This window comes from Zosterops lateralis (assembly GCF_965231275.1).
Source record: "Zosterops lateralis genome assembly, chromosome: 9".
Classification (NCBI taxonomy): domain Eukaryota; kingdom Metazoa; phylum Chordata; class Aves; order Passeriformes; family Zosteropidae; genus Zosterops; species Zosterops lateralis.
The window spans coordinates 29,551,885-29,575,125 of record NC_139769.1 but is presented as its reverse complement, the minus strand read 5'-3'; the positions used below and the strand labels follow the sequence as shown (position 1 = coordinate 29,575,125).

Sequence of the window (23,241 nt, the reverse complement as noted above, 5' to 3'; positions counted from 1 at the left end):
CGATGTGGCAGACATGATAAATGAATGGTGCCTTTTATCTGTCTGTTTGGCAGTGAGACCAGTCAGCCTAAAGAATAGGGCCTGAGTTGGCAACTGTTGGATCTCTGTCAGCTTTTTCAGAGCAAAAGTGAATCAATCCCAAAGGATGCCAGGTCATCTAGGCCTCTGTTCAGATGTCATGTGTGCACAGTGTCACTTTCTCTTTTCATGCTGGTCATTTTATCCAATCCGTCATGAATCCTAAGGAGTTCCTGCTCTTGTTTTTTACTTCCTGTCCACTTATTAGTATTTGCAGAATTTCCTGTTTAGACTGTCTAGATTTTGCTTTTTCTCCCCTTATATGCTACATATTAAGACCCATAGTTGAAAACAGTGCAGGGAAAAAAATAATAATATTGGTAGTCTTTGAACATCAGTTCTGTCATAGCAATGCCATGACGGATAAAAATTGATTGGCTACCTTTAATTAAATCAACAGCTGTAACCTTAGAGTAGTGCCTATTTTTTAAGCCTTATCTTTTCAGTTTCTGCCATCTTGTGCGATTTTGTAGGAATCTTTGTTTTGTAGTCATCCCTGCAACAGGTGTAGTTGTATGGTTTTTTTGGGAGCACAAAGCCAAACCTACCTGCTGTGCTGTTTAATGTGACCAGGCTGGTGTGAGGTCTGGGCACTCCTGTGCTCCCTGTTTCCCTTTGTCATCCTCCATGGGCTCTCCCCCTTCCACCAAGTCTGACTTGCTGGGATTTGTTATTGGATTTTCAGCCTGACCCACCTGCACCGTTTGTCCCACTTCTCATTGGGATAGTTTGCTTTTGCTTTTTTCCTCTAAAGGAATTAGTTAATAAAGGATATTAATGCTCCAGCTTTGGTTATGTGAGCTCAGCTTGGCCAGCTCCTGTCTCTTTTAAACCTGGAACTGTACTGGGCTCTTGTTGATGGAGCAAGCAGTGAAGTGAAAGGACAGGCTGATGTGCATGAGAGCTCCCCAGAGCATTCCTGCTTCTACTCATTATAGCATTTGCAGTTTAAAGTGCTTTATGAAGTGATTTACAGGCTCTAGATGTGTAGAAAATCAGTAAAGAAGATGTTTGTAGATTTAGGGGAGAGGAGGGGATTTTTTTTCTGTAAATGAAGATTTACCTTGTGATGCTGACAATCTGAATGCAGTGTTTTCCAAATGCAAAACAACTTCAGTGGCTGGGGAGTACATTTTAGTGTAGGTCCTCAGGCTTTTCACAAGGTAGGATTTTCAGAGAGGGAACTTGGCTGTGTATCGATTTGTGACTTCATTAGCTCAGAAATAGCTCAGGCAGAGATGGTGCTTGTCAGTGTGAAAGGGCAGAAAATCTCTGCAGCTGTAAGTTCTTCAGTTTACCCATCTGTCCCTCTGAAAGACAAAATTAAATATGGGAAGTTCTAAAACTGTTTAAGCAGTCTTAAGCTAAGGCTCTCCTGGTTTCTAAGCTCATCAGTGGTTTACTGTTGCCAAAAGGGGGAGGTTTCACTCCTTTTTTCCCCTGATGATAAATAGGCAGTGTTGTTCATTTTCTGTAGAGCACTTTAGTTCTGTTACACAGTGAAAAACTTCCTCTCTCCAAAACGTGGAGAGTTTTCTGTTGAATTGCTGGAATTGCCTGTGACAGGGATTGATGAGCCCTCATGTTGAACTCCAAGGTGACTGCCAGGAGCAGGGAAAACACGGGAAGATCTAATCCTTTTGGCAATGATGAGCTGTTAGTTCAGCTTTATTCTTGTAAAACTTTACCAAACTCCTGTTCTTTACCCATCCTTTTCTTTATATCTGTAAATATTAGTAAGCTGTCACTAACCAGAGCTCTGACTGTCAGGAGTCTGGGTGTTTGCAGTTGGCATCTCCTGATAGATCTTAATGTGGGAGAGATACATTTGGAGGTGGGGAGTGAGTGCTGGATTCTTTTGGAATAGATTTGCCATAAGCTTCCTGTCCTGCAAGACTGGACCTTGTGAGAACAGAGAACAGACTGTAATGAAACATCTGTTTCAAGGTACTGTTAAAGGGGAATGAACCCAAGTCTCTTCAAAAAATCTCAAGTCATAAAGAGAGTTCTGCTGTACTCTCATGGAAAATGTTATTCTCTAGCAGGGAGGTATTTCTGTTTGCTCTGTGTATCTTTATGTCCTTGCAAGGCTGGTGGTTGAACCGGACTCCCCGTTTCCCACAGCAAACCTTTCTGTGGCTTGTGGGGTTTTTTGGGCAGCTGTATCCTGAGACAAAGGTATTTTTTGCAGCTGTATTTTGCAAAAGGGAAAGTGGACACCAGAGTAGCTGGGTAGATGGGGACACATTTCAAACATTTTCTGCTGAGAGTGGTTACACCACAGGCTGTCTCTGGATCTGCTGACGTTTCCAGCTTTATGAGGTCAAAGTCATTTTCCCGCATCCAATTAGCCCAATGCCATGGCTACCTGCTGTCTCCTAGATGCTGATATGACTACTGGTGAAGCCACTTGTAATTCTCTTTATGGACATGATCTATCTAAAACACCTGAACACCCAACAAAAAACCCACTCCACATCCCAAAAGCCAAACCTGCATTTTGGAGGTGGTTTTAATTTGCAGTGTTTCAGCAGCCTGGTTTATGGCACCACTGCACATATTCAACTGGCAGTATCAGGTGGAAAAGGGACAAGTGTCATCTTTACCAATAAATAAAAATGTGTCGCTCTGTTCCCTGGATGTGGTTCTGCCACTGCTTGAGAGCAGGAATGAGGTGTATCTTCATCCATCTGAGCCTTTCCTTAGGACCCTTGGGCCTGCATGGACACAGAATTGTTGGCACAAAGGAGGAGAGAGCAGGACAGGCCCTTTTGGCACTTGCATACCCCAGAGTGCTTCTCTAGAGAATACTTCTCCCAGGGATCTGTAGCTGTAGAAAAGAAGGTAGAAGTGATTGATATCTTTTGATGGCAGCTGTTGATTTTGATAGTTCCTCAAGCCTGGCAGCAGGCACAGTGAGGTGAACAATGGTAGCAAAGAAGTTTGTGTTTCAAGAGAGAATATTTAAATTGAAATACAAATTATTTGTAATTCAATCTCATCAAATTGTAACTATTAAGAGTTAGCCAAGCAAATGACAAAAAAATTCCGTTTGTAGAGGGCTGCACTAAGTGAAGGCCATTAGACAAAGATTTTTCAATACTGACAAGGTATTGGAGAATCAACTGGGAAATTCACCTGCTTGGTGAAATGCATTGTGGTGATGTGGAACAGATAACTTTAATTTCTTTTCTGATTTTTGTGAATGAGGCTTGACCAGTGGCTTGGATATTTCTGTACTACAGGTAATAGCCAAGAATATGCCACTAGAAGAGTTTTGGTACAGCTGTGTGGGATGGAATATGGTGTGGAAAGAGAGCACTACTTGGGTTTAGGGTCTGCATAGAACAGGAGGCAGGTAACTGATTTCTGCTCTGGTGAGTTTTCTGAGCTTTTCATTTAATCAATTTTTTTTCCTTTCTGACAGGAAGGTAAAAGGAGGTCACATAGATGTGCATCCACATGAGAAAGCCCTCGTTGTCCATTATGAGGTGGAAGCAACAATTCTGGGAGAGATGGGAGACCCTATGCTGGGGGAACGCAAGGGATGTCAGAAAATGTAAGGTCACAGCAAGCTCTGATATTTTATCTTGATCTTCCTAGTCATAGATTCAGTAACTCAGAGTACCACCTGCCTCTGAGAAATTGTAGCTTATAATCTTTATGCAGCTTAGTGCTGGACTAGCAGAAGGTTTCAAAGCTGGGAAATAACATGTGCCTAGGAAGGTTAACATCTGAAACACATGGTGTAAATTGCTTTTTAGCCATGTCCTTTAAGGTGTTCTGTAAAGAAAAGTGATGGCTCCTGTTTTACATGATGGGTAATTGAGGCAGAGAAGAGTAAAGTGATTGTTTCCTGTGCAAATGGTAGTTCATGTTGGAGCAAGAAGTACCCCTGAACCTCCTGACAGTTTTATGCTCCAGCTGTTGGTTTTCCTGTTGTTTTGATCTGCCCCTGCCCAACCAGTGAATTCACTGCTTTATCTGCATTTTACTTTTGCCTGGTTAATTTCTTTCAATACTATTAAAATATTCCCCACTGGAAAAGCCCAGAGAACTATCATAACTTCAGTTTTCAAGCTGCAAGGTTGGACCTGTTCTAGGGGGGTTTTATCTCTGTACTGTTTTCTTTTTGAAAATTTGAGCTGAAGCAGCTGCCTCTGTGTGTGTTAGAATAATAACGGGGGGTGGGGGGGGAAGGGTATCCTTAAATTGTCTCAAATTTTTGAAGATATCAGAAGCATTCTTCTGTCATCAGATGAATCAGCAACTTGCACCTGCAAGGTAGTGGAATTCCTTTTTGTTCCACCCTGTTGTTAATGCTCGCAGAGATTTCTTACTGCTCATTGCTTGTGGACCTGGCTGCAGATCTGCCAGAGCTGTGAGAGACTCCTGGCACTGCAAAAGAACCTTCCTGTGCAGAGAACACCCAGAACTGTCTCTCATCTGGGACTTTTTTGTGTGCAGTCCTCCTTTGTGGTCCTGTGCACTTTTTATGGGGTATATTGTAAATCAGTTACTGTCTTTTGTGTCTAAGATGGTTGTAAGGGATCTGTTCATACAGCTGCCTTTAATGTTGCTGCTTGTCAGCTCATGAACAGTTACGCTCCACCAAATCTGTTTGACAGTTCCTTGCCATTTGGAGTTCAGAGACACCACTTTGGCATGAAAGGCACAGGCACTGGGTGTATCAGGATCATTTCTGCTTGAAGAAATTCCTGACTGTGTAAACGTAATCAAAGGACTGAAGATAAAAAAATATAAAAACTGAGAAGAGACTTGTCTGTGTTGCAGAATTCGGCTGAAGAGTCTTAATGCAAACACAGACATTTGTTCCCTGGCTCGGAAGGTTGTTGAGGAATGCAAGCTCATCCACCCCTCCAAGCTGGCAGAAGTGGAGCAGCTGCTGTACTACCTGCGGAACCGCAAGGATACCTCAGCAGTAACAGGTAAAACATACAGCAACAAAGTAGCTTGGGGCTGGAGTGCCTCAGCCTTGAACAAATACTGGGGTTTCTAGCTGAGAGCCCAATGTGTCTGGGGATGGTGACAGTAGGGGACATGTATGTTTTATCACCCTTGAGCACAATTATGATCTTGAAGTGAGATTGGAGGAAATTACCTTTTTAACAACCAAATGTATTTTAATATTTTGGTTACACTTAGTATCGATGCTTTTTACTGGCTGCCTTGTGCTGTAGCAGAAGCTGAGTGGTACAGATTCTGCTATTGGGTGCAGCCTCATCATATTGAACCTGCACTTACAGTGATGACATCGAAAGTCTCTAAGAGGATCTTCCTAGAGAGACCTCTGCCATCGCCTCTTGCTAGGGTAGACAGTGTGCTGAGGCTGAACTTGGGCTGTGTGTAAACCTAAAGAGTTTCAGAGCCTGACAAGCTTTGGTCCAGTGTAGCAAACAGCCTGGGGTGTTTCTCTCACCTTGTCATCTTAAGTTCCTGGCCTCTTGGTGCTCCTGTTTATGTCTTAAGTTCACCCTGAACTTTCTGCTCAGGGCACAGTTGAATATTTAACATTAGATTCTACATTACCTTGCAGTTATCAAGGTAATGGTAAGCTTTGTTTTCAAGCTGGATTCCTAGTGAGACAAATTTAAGACAAAGACTTATGTTGTATGTGGGATTTGATTGTAAGAGCTTTGCATGTTTTACCCTCTTTCACTCTGCGCTTCTGTGTCTTGGTGTGTCACAGGGCACAAGCGGAATCAAAGCTGCTGAGGTGTCTCACTTTGGGAGTGAGTGTTGTCATTCTGGGCTTGCTCTAATGTTTATTGCCCTCTGTCTGCCCCCACTGATCATTAGACTGAGTTGTCAAAAAGCAGCTGAGGATTTGCTTTACTCCCTAGGGACTGTTCAGCTTCAGAAACCTGTATTAGTGTGGCTGGTCACCTGGACACAAAAGGACTTTGACCTTGATTTAACTAGGGTATTCGTTATGAGAACACTGGATATGTGCTTGGTCTGTGTTTGTGTGTAACTTAACTACACTCAACTGCACTTTTCCTTTATAGAAAAGAAAGAGAAAACCAGCAAGCCAAAAGATCCACCCCCATTTGAAGGAACAGAGGTAAATATTGTTTTTAAAAGAGAAATGCAAACCCTGTTTACTACTTCAGTAAGCAGTTACCAAAGGGAGGAGGGGAGAAGAAATGCTGAATTATTGCGGCTTTTTAATTCTTGTTTTTTAAACAAAGAACTTGGTTTGGAAATACTGCACAATGGAAAAAAATTACCTCCATAAAGGGTAAAATATTTGACTTGCATACTTGCCCCTCCAAGTATAGCACACAGCAGGACAGCCAGTGAGGTCTGGAACATCAGACAGGACACAGAGTCATGTCTGAGCATCCTTTTATTTTTGGGAATTATATCTCCCCAGATTTCCTGGTGTTCATTGGCAGTGATTCTGCATGTGTTGGGGTTTTTTAGCTTGTATTTTATTTTTGCCTAAGACCTGTACTCAGAAGCTGAGTGCCTTTTGGTGTCATGACTGAATAACGTTGTGATTGCTGGTGTTAAATTGCCATGTGTCTCTGTGAAACCCTTGCTTGTGGCTGCTTCCAGATTGATGAAGTTGCCAATATCAATGACATGGATGAGTACATTGAGTTACTGTACGAGGACATTCCTGACAAGGTGCGTGGCTCCGCCCTCATCCTGCAGCTGGCCAGGAATCCTGATAATTTGGAAGAGCTGCTTATAAATGGTAATTTTAAAACCCAATGGTAATTTCTCTTGATGTGCTCTTAATTTGTGTCCAGGGAAAAGTAGTTCACCTTTAATTAGGGATTTTCTTTAGTTTGCTAGACTCTATTTCTCTGTGTATAATGAGGTGGCCATCAAAGCCCGGTTGCCTCTGTCTACAAATGGATGCTGCTCAGACTGGTCTTAGGGGAGCCTAATACTGAAATCTTCCTAGGCTCTACAGGCTTCAGCTATTTTTTTTTTTTTTTGAATCCTAGTTATTTTGATGCTAAATTAGCTTCAGCCAGCATTACTGCTGGAGATGGGAATGTGTTGTATCCTGTAGATCAGGAGACTTGCCTTGAAAGGGGTGTTTGCAAGCTGACATAACTTAATCTTGTAATTTTCTTTCCTTGCCCCTTTTGTCTCTTTTGCTGAGCCTTTACACCCTCACATTCCTTGAGTAAATGATGACTTCAATACATGCCCATCTTGCAGTGTCACCACAGAAGAAGGATGGGAGGGGAATGGTGAGCCATGAAATAATGGCTTGTCCCTATGAGTTGTTGAAAATATTTAGTGCTTTGTGTTCCCAGTTGCTGCTTTTCTGATGGACTAGCATGGTATACATGAAGAGAGACTAGCTAGGGGAAGGTGAATGGAAAAGTGAGATTAAATAAGACAAGGAGAAACCAAATTATTAAATAATATGAAGTAGATTCAGTGGGAAAAATAAATAGAAAGATGGATGAGAAATACTGTCTGTCAAGGTAGAATTTAAAGGGGATTTGAAAGTGAAAATGGTGGTGTTTTAGGCAGGGGACGCAGTGTAGTGTGGAGCACAGAGCTGGCAGAGGCTGCAAGATCCAAAGGTTAGTGGTAGTTTTAAGATGACTTTGATGTTTGGTTGCACTTTCCTCCTATGTTTTTGCCTCTTAGGGTTTGTGACAGGGTGGCCACCCAGGGTACTCTCTGGTGCTGTTCCAGACAGAGCTTGTGAGCTCTTGTTGCCTGTTAAAGTGAGATACCTGTGAAAGTGTTCCACTAGAAAACTTAGAATAAGGTCTATTCAAATTCTGACACTCACAAGCTGAAAAGGAGGGACACAAAATGCTGATGCTTCTCTAAATCTTGTTCCACTTCAGAAACTGCCTTGGGTGCATTGGCTAGAGTGCTGAGGGAAGACTGGAAACAAAGCATTGAACTGGCTACCAATATAATTTACATTTTCTTCTGCTTTTCAAGGTGAGTGCAGAGTCCCGGATTTAGGAACATAAAGAATGTAGCTCTGATAAGTGGCTTTTCATTTGTTTTCTGCTCTGCACTACAAAACTTCTCTGAAACAGGAAAAATAGACAGAAACACATTTGTGCCTCAGTTTCATCATTTATAACAAAAAGAACTCTCATAGTGAGGCAGTTTGTAAGAGAGCTGGGAGGAAACTAGTAAAGATTCTGACTCATAGCTTTGTGTCAGAAATGAAAAGTGGCTGAGCTGCCACCACTAATTTCCATCTGCACTCCTACAGGGAAGAAACAATGTTCAAAACTGAAGTGAATGCTTGCTCTTGTTTAGCTATGCCAGTGTTTCAGCATACCCTGCCTAGAAATAATTCAAGCAGAAATTGCATTTACCTTGGGTTTAGGTATCTGTTATGTTTCTGGTGAGGAGAGAGTGCTCTGAAGCATTTGCAGTATGGAAAGCAGGGCTGAGGGGAAAACCTTTTCCTTTATGCACAAAAACTGAAATGTGTTTTTATTTTGATCTGGAACAACAAACTGTTCCTTGTCTTTCTACGAGTTGAGAAAATATTGATGTTTGCAGGGATTGTTCTTGTTTTGAAATAATTTTCCAGTAGGGAAGTGCTATAATGGGGCACACTGTAAATACCTTTTTAAAATACCTTTTTTCATGTGGTGCAGTATTGTTGCCATAGATGTCAAAATAGATATAGAGTTGTTGATATTTATTCCTCACAAGTATTATTTCATCAATGTAGTTTCTCTCAATTTCATGGGATAATCACACATTACAAAATTGGAGCCCTGTGTATGAATATCATAGACCATGAACTGAAGAGACATGAGCTTTGGCAGGAAGAACTTGCTAAAAAGAAGAAAGCTGATATCCTTTTGATGCTCTGGCCTAGCCTGATGGTTTCTGACTTATTTTGATGAATGTTGTTTGGTTACACAAGAGGAATACACAGCATCATATCTAAAAACAGTAGAATTTACCAGAAAATGCAAAATATAATTGCAGGTATAGAGAAATTGAGAAAGACCAAGAGTGGAGATTTTGGGATATGAAAGAGGTTAAGCTGAAGCTACTAAAGCAACACAAGAAAAAAAAATTATATTTTTATCAGCAGTATGTCTTAGAACATCTGTGCTGCTTATTAGGGTGTAAAATATCCCTGCCTAGAAGGGCAGAAGAATCCTGCCTGGATTGCAGGAGTAGCAGGCTGGTGCTGAGGGAGGGTCATGACACTGAGTGTTCCACACATCCCTTGCTTTTCACTGGTGATTGGGGAACACTTTTGAGGGCAATTGTCATCTAACCTGCATCACTTTTCACTGAACTCCTTAACTCCTGTAATTCACTTGATGAAGATCCTGAAAATCAAACCCTGAAAAAGGACTATGAGAAAACTTACAAGAAATACAAAGGGCTGGTTGTCAAGCAGGAACAGCTGCTTAGAGGTACCAAATCCAAGTAGCAAATTATTTTGTTGTTGGTAAACATGGCTGAGGGATCCTGCTTGATTCCTGTTATAACCAGAATCATCCTGAATGTGTGGATGAATATGGAAGAGTTGCCAAAGAATAGGGAGAAGACAAGTATTTAATCAGATTGTTTGATGCTATTAGTAATTTTAAAAGCTATTTGTCAGAAGAAGAGCAAAAGTGATCCACTCTTGGCTCATGATGTTGGTTTGGGAGGAGTTGGGTATTTGGGTTGTTTTGAATTTGCCTAAATTAGCTTGTATCTGACTCTTTGAATATATTTCATTCTATCTCAGTTTTGTACTTCATATTAGATTGAAATTGTCTAAATGGCCTCTCTCTTTCCTGAGAGGGGCTTTTTTAATGCTCCTGTTGGAATTGAAATAAAAAAATACAAACCACACAACATAAAAAGCTTCCAGTGATCGTAATTCTATTTTTTTTTCAGAGCCATGATTAGAATTAATCTTCTTAATGCTTTATAAAGAGGCAAAAAAAGCATTCACAGGCAATTTCCTTCAAAATGCATTGAAAAGGGAGCATAATGCTTATGCAAGTCTTGCCTTCAGCACTTAAAGTGTAAATAGAGACTTGTTTAGCTGTGTTGGTTATGATCTGTTGCTGTGATTTGTGTTGACCTTTGTTAGTTGCCATTTACCTTCTCCTAAACCTGGCTGAGGACACTCGCATTGAGCTGAAGATGAGGAACAAGAACATTGTCCACATGTTGGTGAAAGCCCTGGACCGGGATAATTTTGAGCTGCTCATCCTCGTTGTAACCTTCCTGAAGAAACTCAGCATTTTCATGGAGAACAAAAATGATATGGTGAGGCTTGTAGCACTCTACTGCCATGCTGGAAAGGTTGGAGTTCTGAAAACTTTGTGTGGTTGGAGGGAAGAGGGAGGCATCTCTGCTTTCATACTGAGTATCTCTAGCACTGATTATCCTGTTTTGTTACAAGTAAAAGTTACAAATAAAATAAGTGAAAGAAAAGCACAACATCCAATCAAAACCTACTGCAAACAGTTTTAGGAAATGTCATCCCAGACAGACAATATGAAGCAAAATATGATCCACAAAATTCCAAATTTTGAATTCAGCACATCAGGGTTTTGTCATACCCCCACTTCTGGTGATGCCCATGACTGCCCCCAATCTATACTCTTGTGACAGCATATTATTGTTTCTGCCATGTATTTCCTTATGGAGAGGGGTATTTATCCCTCTGGAGTTTGCTAGACTAGTTTACTTATTTTCTATGTCAGTGTGGTTTTGAAAGGCACTTCACATCTATTCCTTCCTGCTGCCAGTAGCTCCTAAGAACTGGAGGCAGTTTTCCTTCCTATCCTTTTGTTTTGGTGAAGTCTTTCACTTCTAAAATTGTAGAATACTTTTTTTGTGACTTCAAGCTCTAGCCAAGTATCTCCTTTACTGATACTTTAATAGATGCTTGACTTCACCTTTGTGCCTCTATTACAATTTAGTAGATGAAAATGATACATTTTTCTTATCCAAGAGGTGTAATCTGAGATCAATGGTACACAGAGACTCTGAGATGAAAAGATCTGTGTAAAAGCAGTAGTGAATTAACTGGACCTTTGCATGCATGTGCACTGAACACTGCAGACAAGAATCTCCCTTATTTATATATGGGACTTGGTTAGGAAAATAAGAATTAGCTCTCCAGCCCACTGATTTGCTGGCACACTTTCCCCATTCCATCTGATTTAGTGGAAAGACAAATAAAACAAAATTGTTGAATCCATTTTCTTTCAGAGTGTCCTAACAATTTTGAAAATATTGGTGTGCTTCAGGTCAGCTGTCTGAGCATTCCTTACTGATAATGAAGATGATGGTTTTTTCTCCATGGTTTTATTTAGGAAAGCTACAAGTGAAGGATAAGGTGTTCTCATATTTGTATTGGGCAGTAATACAAAACTGTCAAAGGCAAAATGATCCAAGATTAGTTGTGCAGCACCTGATTCTAAGTAAAACTGAATAATCCAAATGTATTTATAGCACATTCTTTCCTTGGCTATTCCAGGGCCATATGAAATTCAAAGCAGTGAGGTAGGAGTTCTTGCTATCTGATTGTTTCTGATCAAAGCTGTCCAGGCACTTCTTGGGTTATTGCACTGTGCTGTGTGGGGAGAGCTGTAACTTCTTAGTATTCATTCAGTGTCTATTTATAACTAGAGTAGTAATGTACATGGAGAAGTCTGAAGAATGCCAAGTAATTTTATGTGCCTCCTTCTGGCCAAAGAAGGATCTGGGAAACAAAAAATGAATGCATTTAAAAGATTATGTCAAATAAAAGCACAGAAATGTTGCTTAAAACATGATAAAAACTTTCTGAAGTCTTGCCAGTTCAGATGTGTTTTCTGGCTGGTGAAGTGAACATGATCTCAGGAACTGATACCACTTCTCAGTTCCTGGATTCCACTTTTTAATTGGAAAGTGATACATGTTTCAATATGACTTTCATGCTTTTATTAAATTAACATGCAGGATGGCATGCCTCTTCTGAGAGCACATGCACACTTCTGTCTAGGAGTTCATTTGAAATTCATAATGAAAGGTCTCAAATTCTTTTTGGATGCCAATTTTCTGTTTTTCTTGATTGGGTCTATCATTGACTCTACTGGCAGTTGCTGCAGGATTGCATGTGTTAAAGTTTAAATGAGTTTGCTCACCCCAATCTAGTTTTGCAGGTCAAGTCTTCACATTCCTGCAGTATTCCATCTGTGAGGAATGTTTCCAAGACATCTGAACTGGTTTTTAATCAATGTTTCCCAGTAACCCAATCTAGAAGACTTCAACCACAAAGGCATAATCAAAACTACTTCATATTAAAATGCATTAGCATTCAGTATTATGGCTACAAATTGGATACTGAAGCCAAAGTAAGTTTGGATGGGTTATGATTTTTTTTGTTTGTTTGTTTGTTTGTTTTGTTTTGTTTTGTTTTGTTTTCTTGAAATACAGGTTGAAATGGATATTATTGAAAAACTTGTGAAAATGGTACCGTGTGAACATGAAGACCTGCTGAACATCACTCTTCGACTCTTACTGAATCTCTCCTTTGATACAGGCCTGAGAAGTAAAATGGTCCATGTTGGTTTGCTTCCCAAACTCAGTGCACTGCTGGGTATGTCTTCTTTTGTCTGACACAGACATTTCAGCATTCCAGTGCAGCTCTTTGCATCATGGTGTGATGTACCTCACAGCTGCTGTGTCACTTTTGTCTTTGCCATTCCTCACTACTCCCAGCTTCTCAGCATTCAGATCATCGTGGCACACACAGATTTAAATGGAAGGTTAGAATGTTTCCAGTAGATTTACTTCTAGAGTCTCTTAAACTGTAGAATGAATCTTGCAGTTTTTCAAAATTACTTCAGTGGCTACCTGAAAACCATGTGGGCTGACACATGAATGATGTTTGAAATTCTGGGGGAGCAGCTAGGAAGAATAACCAGCAATGAGCCTAGCTGATGAAGGTGCAAACTACATAGATAGATAGATAGATAAGTTTTTAATGAAGGTTGATATACTTGCTGACTCTTGTAACTTGTCCAGATCAGAAATCTCCCAATTTTGTTAATTTTCAATCTAGGCAGTACTGATTTCTAGACTTTCAACTTGGCAGTTTTGCGTTAAGATCTTGTAAGTACATGAGTTACAAGTGAAACTTTTTGTTGTCTCTAGGGGAGAGCCATGGAAACAATAAGGAGTTTGGAAAAAGCTGAGGATCGTTCTGTTTGATCACTGTTGTACGCTGGAGTTCTGAGGAGGAACTTTTATTGCTTTTTGTGTGTTCTTTGGCTGATACTACCTGGAGGCTGCTCTGGTAGATACACTAAAGGTTTAGCAATGTTTGGCTCTAAGGATTGCTGAGTGAGAGTAGAGGATCTTGTCTGGTGTGAATCACTGATGCAAGACATTGCTAAAATCTTCTGAAATCTGTTGGCTTTGGGATGTGCTAAATCTAGTGCAGAGCTTATATCCAGATACTGGCTGGAGCAAGGGCAATGCAGTGGTGAATCTCAGCTTTCCTCTCTAGATTTGAAGTCTCTTGGGGTTGTTTGTCTCCTCAATTCTACTTCAATCTCAACACAACCTTGTTGCTGTTTGGTGAACACCATGAAAACTTACAGTGCTTTGGAAGCCTTAATCCTGTTGGTGATTATTATGTAACAGCTACCTGGTTCAGCCTAAAATGCCTCACATCCTTTTATACTTTCTGTCCCACAACCATGTTTGCGTGGTCTGAACTAGGACAATGAAAATTGGCATTTGAAATCCCTCTTCTTTATCTTTTTATCCTCAAGACAATGTTATTAGTAAAGTGAACTGAGAAACAGAAGCTGATGAGGAAATCTCTTTCCTCTTGTCTGAGAGAGGGTCTGATTACTTTGGTTCAGCTTGGGTTGTAAGCTTTTTGGAGCAGGAACTTGTCCCTTTTGTTCATAAAGTGCTGCTCTAAGTGGGGCTTCTGGGGATTTGTCACCCCGGGCAATGGCATGACACAAATCACTGAAGTCCCTGCTCCCAGAAATTCCCCATTTAATGTTAGAGTCAGACTGAACTCACCAGTTAAAATCTGCTTTCTAGAGTCTGTTTGTAATGTGGAGAGGAGAGTTGCTTTTCAAATGCCATTCTCTTAGAGTGGTAACTAGGCCCGTGTGAAGGCTGTTTAGCTCAGAAGAGCTGGTTGCTAGGATTGGAGTCTGTTCCTCAAGTGGCTGTTAGGGTAATCTACTGCAAGTCCCACTGGTACTTCCAGAATATTCACAGTGTTTCTTTTCTCATCTCAGAAGTATTTAACCATTCTTTCTCTTGCTTCTAATTTTACTTTTTCATAGAGGCATGTGCTGTTTGTCCCTGCTTCTCCCTGTAGAATTGGTTGATACTTACTTTTCATGTGCTAACTAGAAAACCTAGATGGAAATACTGTCTATTACTTTAAGCTGTAACTGTGATTTGTGAGACTTTTCTTGGTATGATGATTCAAGCAATTCTCAAATGCATCACTTGGCGTATCCTGTCTGAGAGAAGTCTGCAATCTGAATAATAAAACAGCCATATGCCAGATGCCCCATTTATACAGGTTATTTGGGTATTAAACACACATTATTCAAGTCAATACCCTTCAGTTTACATTTGCAGGTCATCTCCAAGTGCTAACAGAGCACAACAGCTGTTGACAAGTACCTGTACAACTCTTAATGCCAAGAGGTCAAATGTGCTGACTCAACCTCCTGAAATTCAGCATTTGTGCATGCTGGGCCTCTGAGTCTTTAGCACTGGCTTTGAGATGGGTACAAATTAAGTGTCGTAGGTGTTCAAGGGGAGAGTTGAGATTGCAAAGAATTAAAGGGTTTGTTAGGCAGTGGTGTAGGGCTGAGCATGGAGGTGAATGGAGTCTGCAGTTCTGGAAGATGCACTGCTTTCCCAAGGGACACTTAATTGCCTGGGAGCAGGAAGACTCTTAAATGGAGGTAGAGGCTGAAGCAGTGGTGATGAACTGGCTCCAAATGAGCTCTCAGAAGTGGAATAAGTATGCCATGGATATAATGGCGAAGGACCATCTTTCTTTCAATCACACTCCAGAGTGTTGAGGCTGCTGTTGAAAGCATGGACATGAGAATTTCTGCTTAAGTCTTGGTTTCCATTTTAATTAGCTTTTTCTTTTTAATAGTGCCAGTGCCTGCTTCCCCATGGAGCTGTGCCAGTCAGCACCGCTTGCTCGTTTTCGCGGTTTCTCTTCACAAGTCACAAGTATTGTATATGACAAGGCTCCTCTTGCTCCCTGCAGGCACCCAAATTAATCAGCCACAGCTGATCTGTGTTACGCTGTGATGCTCAAAGAGCTGTGTGCAGCTAAGGGAAGTTTGGCTTCAGACTTGAGATCTGAAGGCAGAGCAGAGCTGTGGAGGCCTGTAAGATACAGTCTGCTGTATTCAGCTTTTTCCATACATAGGGTGGTTGAGGAGCTATGAAAAGAGGTTTTGTTGCTTTGTGTGACTTCCATCCTTTAACCAGACCTTTTAAATGCTGAACCACCAGAACCCTGCAGGGATTTTTTTTGTAGTGTGGCTCTGTTTTAATACTTAGAAATTATCTTGCAAGCAATCTTTCCTTTCTGTGCCAATATATGTGAAGTATGACTTCAGTTGCCTAAGGTGAGAATTCATGTGAATTCATCAAGTGGTTTAAACTAGATGTTTGCCTGAAATATGGAAAACACGGGTTCAGTATCTTCCAGTAATCCCTTTGGAAAGAGACCAAATCAGCCTGCTACACACTACTCCATGGAGGTTTGCTTCCCTCTTAGAGTGCTCTCATTGTGCTTTGCATGGCAGAATTCAAGGGAAGTGGAGGAGAGGACTTAGTTATGGTAGTAGTTTCTCTAGTTATGGTAGAGTTTCAAAAGAGGGAAACATAGAGCTGAACTTAAAAACAGGATACAGATCTTGATCCCTGAAAATGCTCTCCCACTGATGCACATAAGGGAAATGTTACCCTTTTTCATAATTCTTCCCCTGGATGTGTGATTGGCTTCTAAAGTAAATGTCCTGGCAGCAAACAGAAGAAAATATTGTCTAAAGGAAAAATAACCCCCCCCCTCACTTTTTGTTTGGACCAAATCCACTTTGTTTTTCAGTTAAATGGCCAAACTGAATACAAAATTTTTAGTACAGCTCTCCTTAATATAGGCACAGCTTGTGATTCATAGTCTTCTAATAAGGGTATTATTTTATGCTGTGTCTGGATTGTTTCTTAGTCTTTGTGAAGTGAGACAAATAGTTCCCCATTTGCCAGGAGAGCAGCAGGCAGTTTGTACAGCAGAGCCAGCTGAGGGCTGCTGTGGGAGTTAAGGCAGCCTGAAAAGCTCCTGGTGGAGCCCTGTTCAGAAGCAGCTCCCGGGAGCCTCCCTGTGTGATGGGCAGTGTTGGCATTTCTGCTTCCTCCTGTCAGTGAGGTATCCCTCTCCAAGGATGCAAATTATAGGGAATATTGCAAAAGCTGTCAGTGAACTGTGTTGCTGCTTAAAGAGTAAAAGGAGTAGGTCTGACTCTGTGCAGGGAACAAACATTTTTTTGATTGTGTATGTGATAATCTCCTAGAGCTGCTGGACAGTTCTTAGGTGTACTCAATACATACCTTCTTGAAATGCCATTTTCTTTTCGTTCACTCCCCAGTGTGAGCCATGCTGAAAGAATAAAACCCCATTATGCTTGGAAGTCAGATTGAAGTATCTCTTTGGTGTCTTGCAATTACTGTCTGCTTTAAAAAATTGAAGATTGAACACAGATAGATACTGATGAACTGAAAAGTGGGTGGGTCACAAAACAGATCGGCTGCAGATCAGGCCCAAACAGAACATGGAGTGCAGAAGGGTTGTGCATACAGCTGTGAAAGTGCCACACAGTGCCAAGGTAGTCAATGTCAAAAAGATTTTAGGTGGTGAGGAACATCCTGGGTTATGTTTTCCAGCACAGATTACAGTGGCTGAAAGCAATTTGGCTTTGTGGATTTGTGTTCAGCCAAGCAGATGAATGTTTGTTATACAGCACTCTGAAACACAGTGTGGGCAGCCCCAGGTAGCAGCAGTATAGTTTTGCCAGTCACACATTGTGCCCAGGCCTCTCTGCCTTATTAATGTGAGCATCCTGCCATGATGTTTTCACAATTTCACCATTAATTTCTTGGTGTTCTAAGACTCAATATAAGCACAGTGAGGAGCAGTAGCCACCTATTTTAGATAAAATTCAAGGGCTGTGCAAACTCTGAAGTAAGTCAGACTTCTCTGACTTGTTCATTTAAGCTGGAGAAGACAGAGCAGAGAGTAGCACTGACAGTCACATTTAGTCCTCAGTGAAGAGCCTTTCTTTACTGGGTTCACGGATAGAATCTTTTCTGGGAACTGCTGAAATTCCTCTGATATTTTTCCATTCTTTACAAGTTGGGCTTAATGAGCAATCAAAGAATTGCCAAACAGTTGTATGTTGGGCTTCTTAACAATCAAGGCTTGATATGGTCTGCAGCCAAGCTGGATTATATGGTGACTGCTGTTTAAAAAGCCAAGTAGTACTTTGCTCTCTAATTAACGGAGTGCTGTGGGTTTTTAATGCTCTATTCCTTTTATGAAAGTTTCTTTTAAGAAGGCTTAAAGTAGATGTGCTCTCTTTATGAGTTCACTTGGCCTTTTTGTAATGAACTTATTATGGAGCTTCACACATCTGTTGAAAAATGGAGCTTCTTATAGGCTACTGCAGTGGTTTTTTCTGACTTTAATAGGCCTCGTTTATCCTATAAAGAAACATACATTTTCTTACCTGATCAAGTGAGCAAACAATAAGGGTCAGATGTGGCAAAGACCCTAACAAAAAGCACATGTCCAGCCATCAGGGTGAGGTAAAGTCATATCGGGAGTGCTTGAAGTTATTAATGGCAGTAAAATTTATGCTTCCTCCTGTTTTCCCAATTAAATTGAGAAACCTTTTTTTCCTAAGGTGGCTCTGCAGCAGCTGGTTCCAATACTACTTGTGTGAATATTGCCTGGGGTGTCTCCATTCCTTTATAGTAAAGGCTGGCTGAAGCACATTAAGTAACAGTTCAACTACAGGGACCAGTCTGTTGGAAAGCAGCAATTATTAAGGGATTTATTTTAATGGTAGTTTTTTTATCATTTGTGGTGAGTATGGCCAAGGCTTAAAAAAAGAGAAAAATCTTCAACAACAAACAAAAAGAACCCAAACACACAAAAAAACCCCCTCAAACAAAAAACATCTCTTAACATTAGTTTTCAAAATCCTTATTAGAAGTGCAGATAGACCTAAGCATGTCGGAGTGACTTAAGGAGAGGTGGGTGCAGTATGTCTCAGAACTCAGCATTTATATTTAGATACCTTGAATGTGGATCAGACAGCAAACTTTAAAGATTAAATGACTTCTCATTTTGAGAAATACAGAACTGAATGCAGAGACTCACCAGTATCAGGTGAGTGAAAGCTCCTTGCTTTCACACACACAACTGCATGTGTGAATTTACCTGTGTTATTGGCTTTTTTTAGTAGAGATGGTAACTTGAGTGGAACAAAAGAAACTAACTTCCTGTGTGTTGACTGAAAATAAAAATGTTCATGGCAGCAGCAAGGACAGGAGTGGAGAAATGGCAGCAATCTAAAGATGAGGGAGCTGAATTGTTGGAAATTCACTGAACTCACAAATGGAAAGGATTCCCTGAGCCAGTATTTCTGCTGTGGAGCTTACAAGATGTGACTGATTAATTCAAAGCTTTTAATGGTTCCTTAGCTTATTGCAAGAGCAAATTAATACTTAATAGTAAAAAGTAAATCTAATCTTCTGCTGAACTGTTGACATCTGAAAGCTTTACAGAGCTTAACTTGGATGCCGGAAGCATTACAGAACACAAACAACTAGTTCTGGTTTCTTGGAAAAATCTCCATAAAGAAGGGGTGGGGCACTTGTGCTAATCTTCCTGAGCTGTGGTGGTTTCATCATGAAGAGGGCCAGGGTGGAAGAGAGGAGCACCTTTTCCAGAGCTGTTGTGAGGGCTGCAGGTGGAGGGGTCACCTCAAAGGACCATGTAGAACAATTTTTCTGCTGGAGTGTCCTAGAGCTCCTGAAGATTTTACAAGTTCAGGTGTAAGGAAGAAAGGTTACTCTCTGCTTTCCTTCAGGACATGTGGAAGCACCTTAACTCAGAAGTTTGTTCCTTCCTTAAGAGTTTCTCAAATGATTGTTGCAGTCCAGGAGACCAACTGTAGGTTCCCCATGTCAGCAGTTGCTGAGGTGAGAAATGCTTTGGCAGTTTAATATTCTCTTCAAACCCTTTTAAATGGGTGCTTGAGTAATATGGAGCTCAATTCTTGCTATCTGGAAGACTCAAAAGCTCAACCAATATTTAACTCCACCTTTTGGGCTTAGTAGATTTGAACCTCAGCTTTGTACTGCAGCATCTTCAGAACAGGGGTAAAAGCAGTGTCCATTTCAGAGTGGTGAATCATCCCTTTCTCAAGGCAAGAGGCAGCATCCTGCATTGGGTCTGTTCTTCCTTCAAGCACAGGAGCATGTTGGAATCCAGCTGCACCATCCTTTCAGAGCTGAGCTGCTCTGCTGTGGAGCCAGGAGCACCGAAAACCTCCACCTATGTCCTTTCCCACTGAATTCCAAACTAGATTAGAAAGCTGTGTTTAGATCCAAAAAGTCTCAATGTTTTCTAGTAATTTTAATTGGAACAGTTGGTTTATTTTAATGAAATAATAGTGCAGATATGACAAAAATTATGCATGTCCTGTACATTTCCATTTAATCATGTAGCATGGTGGAGACTTCTAGAAGAAGATCTTTGCTTAGAATTTTTTCCACTTACTTTGGAAGTGTATATTTCCTTAGTTTGGATCAGACTAAGAACTTGTTCTGAGTTCTAATTTCTGGTAATAACAACAATTGTTAATTCTTTTTTCTATCTCTTCATAGCCTGACCCAAACCATAATACTTTTGTAGAGAAAAGAGAAGCAGCTTTACCTTCTTCTTTCAGGGATAATCCTATTATCTCTTGATTTCTCTTTAATCTGAATTTTTAGTTGATTTCTTTCTGCTTTGTGAGATATATGGCATATTGCAACTCATCAGCTTCCAGTTTCTGTGTGAATTCACAAGAGTTCAAGTATGCTTGATTATAGCCCATCCTAAGGACAAAAATGGGGTTTGCTTTGCCTCAAAAAAGGACACACCTAATTACAGCATTAGTGTTAGTTTTCCAGTGGCTGTGCTGTGTTGTCTTTCTGAGTGGCAGTGCTGCACTGAGGTGGTTACTGAATGTCTGTCAGGCTGTCTTGCATGGAGTTACAGGCAAAGAAATGGAACCTGGGGTTCCAGACATACAGCTTTTTTTTTTTTTTTTTTTTTTTTTTTTTTTTTTTTTTTTTTTTTTTTTTTTTTTTGTGTGTGTTGCAACATTAAATAACTCAAATTAGTCAGTTTTGAGTCCTTTAGGTTTTGCCATTAAACTTCTTTGTTTGTTTCCTAGGAAAAAAATTGTAACCAGGTTTCAGATGTTGCATGTACTGGTTTTTTGGTGAAGGGAAAAAAAATCCCCAGAAAACTAAACCCCAAACTCAGCCATGGCAACACTGAGGTTTTAAATTAGGCTTATGGTATGAAGCCAGTTTCAAATAACATAAAGGTGGCACAAGGGGGGTTATTAGTATGTAATTACTATCATAATGTTTTATTTACAATGTCTAGTCTCCTTGAGTCTGAGCAGATTTGAAAATTCTTTCAGTTTCTCTAGATAAAATAAACTGATATATCCAATATGATTTATATTTACGTATGTAAATCAAACCAATATGTGCCTAAAGCACACATGAACTAACTAGGTCCAACTGTTTCAGAGCTGGTTAGGAGGAATGGTATGGGATAAAGGTAAGTGGAGATACCTTTCTATCAATTTTTTCATAAAATCACTGCTAATTATGATACATTTGAACAAACTCTTGATTAATCTGTTTTCTGACATTAGGGTGAGACAACACATAGATCTGATACTCAGTTTGTGACATTCCTAATAATCTAGATTTCTTCCTTGCCTAATTCTGCAGCAGATCACGTAAGGGTGTTAGAGTTTGAAACTGAAATAAAGATTCACTCTGCCATTTTAACAGGTATTTATCTTCATTTGTGTTCTGGTTTTGATTTAGTGTTGTTAATGTTTTGCACATGGGTGGGATAGGGCATATTTCATATCTAAAGTGGAGACATTGATTATTCCATTAGAAGTGGTGGCTGCTTGATTTACTGAGAGTGTTATATTTGAATAATTTAGTCCATAATTCATATTCTCCTTTTTACTTTAGCATTTGAAACCTGAGTGCTGCTGCTGCAACTGAGACTGGTAATTCAGTTTTACAGCTTTAGGGTTTCTTTTTGTCATGGAGCTAATGGAGGATTTTTTATTTTAAGGTCACAAAGTCAACCAAAATTTAGGACTTGATCTTGTGAGCAAGAAATTTTATTTTTTTTTTTAGCTTCTGCTACTAATAGTATTTAGATCTTTAACCATATTAAGAACTAAACATAGAATTCAGGTATTGGTCCCTAGAATTGGCACATGGCTTCTTATTAGTGTTCAAAGGCTAAAAATCTGAAGCCATTTTGAACTTAGAACCCATCATGTATTTATTTTCCTCTCTAATTTGCAGAAAACTAGTTGTGAAAACAGCCCCAGGGACCTGATATTTTTCCATCCCATCTGCTCCAGCTGAACTACAGCTGCAAAAAAAAAAAAAAAAAAAAAAAAAAAAAAAAAAAAAAAAAAAAAATCTAAGTATTGTTTCTATAAACTGTTGAGTGTATTTTATAACACAATAATTCCCACAAAATCAGTAACTGCAGTTAATGACTGGTTTGTTAAGGCATTAACTGCACTCAGCTGGGAATGACCAATTTCTCAGGAATGGCTGTATAAGAACTAAGGCTAATTCAGTTACACTTTCAAATAATTATTTGGTTAATTAATGGTAGATTCTTGTGGAAATCCTATCAAAGGGCTCGTGACCCCCACATTTAATATCCAATGAGTTCATTATGATTCATGTTTTATTGCCATAAATACCAGAAGAATCCATAACGACTAGGCCATTATTTTCCAGGGCTGCCCTCACTGCTTTAGGCCATTTGGCTATTCCACCTTCAGTCATAAAAAGCTTGATGCTCAAAACTTACCAGCATTTCTAGGCCACAATTTTCTGGCAGCCCACCAAAACTTTGGTGATTTTTATGAACACATTTGGCAAAGATCTGTTTTTTGGGGTTTTTTTTCCTCTTGCTTTTTCTAGTTAGGGCAATAATTGATCCTTACTACACCCAGTCATAAGGAAGTCTTCCTTGCAATGTCTGCTTTTCCAAGTGTGGCCTTCAGCAGTGGTCAAAAATAGCAGAAAAGCTATCACTTGGGTGCTTTGGAAAGCTGTTTTCCAGCCAGGTGCTGGGCAGGGTTTGAAATTCTTACAGCCAAGTATTTATGCAATGCTTGACTCAGGGTTAATTAATTAGCATTTATATGAGTAGAATATAATTAGAAAAAGGAAGCTTGGTACTGACATATTCCAGTAATAGTGAGCAGCTGCCAGTAAATATTTTTGGAAGTGAAGTACCAATGTAAAAGGCTGAGAACTGGCTTGGTAGGTTTTTCAGAGTCTGTCATTTCTTCCCCTTTTGTGTAACCTTCAGCCTGCAGGTGATGCTTCGAGTTTAAAATGCTTTAGCTGCTGTGTTTGTCTTCTTCCTAATCTTCAACCCGCTACTTCTGCCTGGTCTCAGTCAGCTTTCCAGCAGGTTCTGTGCTTCCCAAGTGAGCGTGAGATGAACATTGTGTTAAATTATATTCTTGGGAACAACCACCTCCTCTTGATTTTCCTGCAGTGTTTGACTCTGTGGATCAGGAGTTGCTGCTGTTTTGTGTGAGAACTGACAAAATCACAAGGTGCTGCTTTTCCTTCACCGAAGTGCATCCATAGGGAAAGTAGAACAGTGAAACTTGCAGATATCAGCCTGAAATCTCTTCCTTTCTGGGAAATTAAAATTAATTTAAACTTAAAAAGATGGTTAGCTATAGACTCTTTGCTTTCAGCTTTAGTTCTGTAGTTAACTTTTATCATCAAGTTAGTAGAATTCACTTGTTTTATTCAAAATTGAAAAGT

General features: G+C 40.1%; 1 protein-coding gene across 3 annotated transcripts in view; it reads left to right on the top strand.

The window, feature by feature from the left end:
• The window catches only part of KIFAP3 (kinesin associated protein 3), a 68,895-nt gene that overhangs the window by 987 nt on the left and 44,667 nt on the right, over positions 1–23,241 (top strand). For all 3 annotated transcript variants that reach the window (XM_083868042.1, XM_083868041.1, XM_083868043.1), the window contains exons 2-10: positions 3,506–3,637; positions 4,873–5,027; positions 6,108–6,163; positions 6,661–6,802; positions 7,926–8,025; positions 8,780–8,904; positions 9,384–9,482; positions 10,154–10,332; positions 12,493–12,655. In XM_083868042.1, the coding sequence (XP_083724168.1) occupies positions 3,506–3,637; positions 4,873–5,027; positions 6,108–6,163; positions 6,661–6,802; positions 7,926–8,025; positions 8,780–8,904; positions 9,384–9,482; positions 10,154–10,332; positions 12,493–12,655 (1,151 nt within the window). The remainder of the gene's footprint in view (positions 1–3,505; positions 3,638–4,872; positions 5,028–6,107; positions 6,164–6,660; positions 6,803–7,925; positions 8,026–8,779; positions 8,905–9,383; positions 9,483–10,153; positions 10,333–12,492; positions 12,656–23,241) is intronic.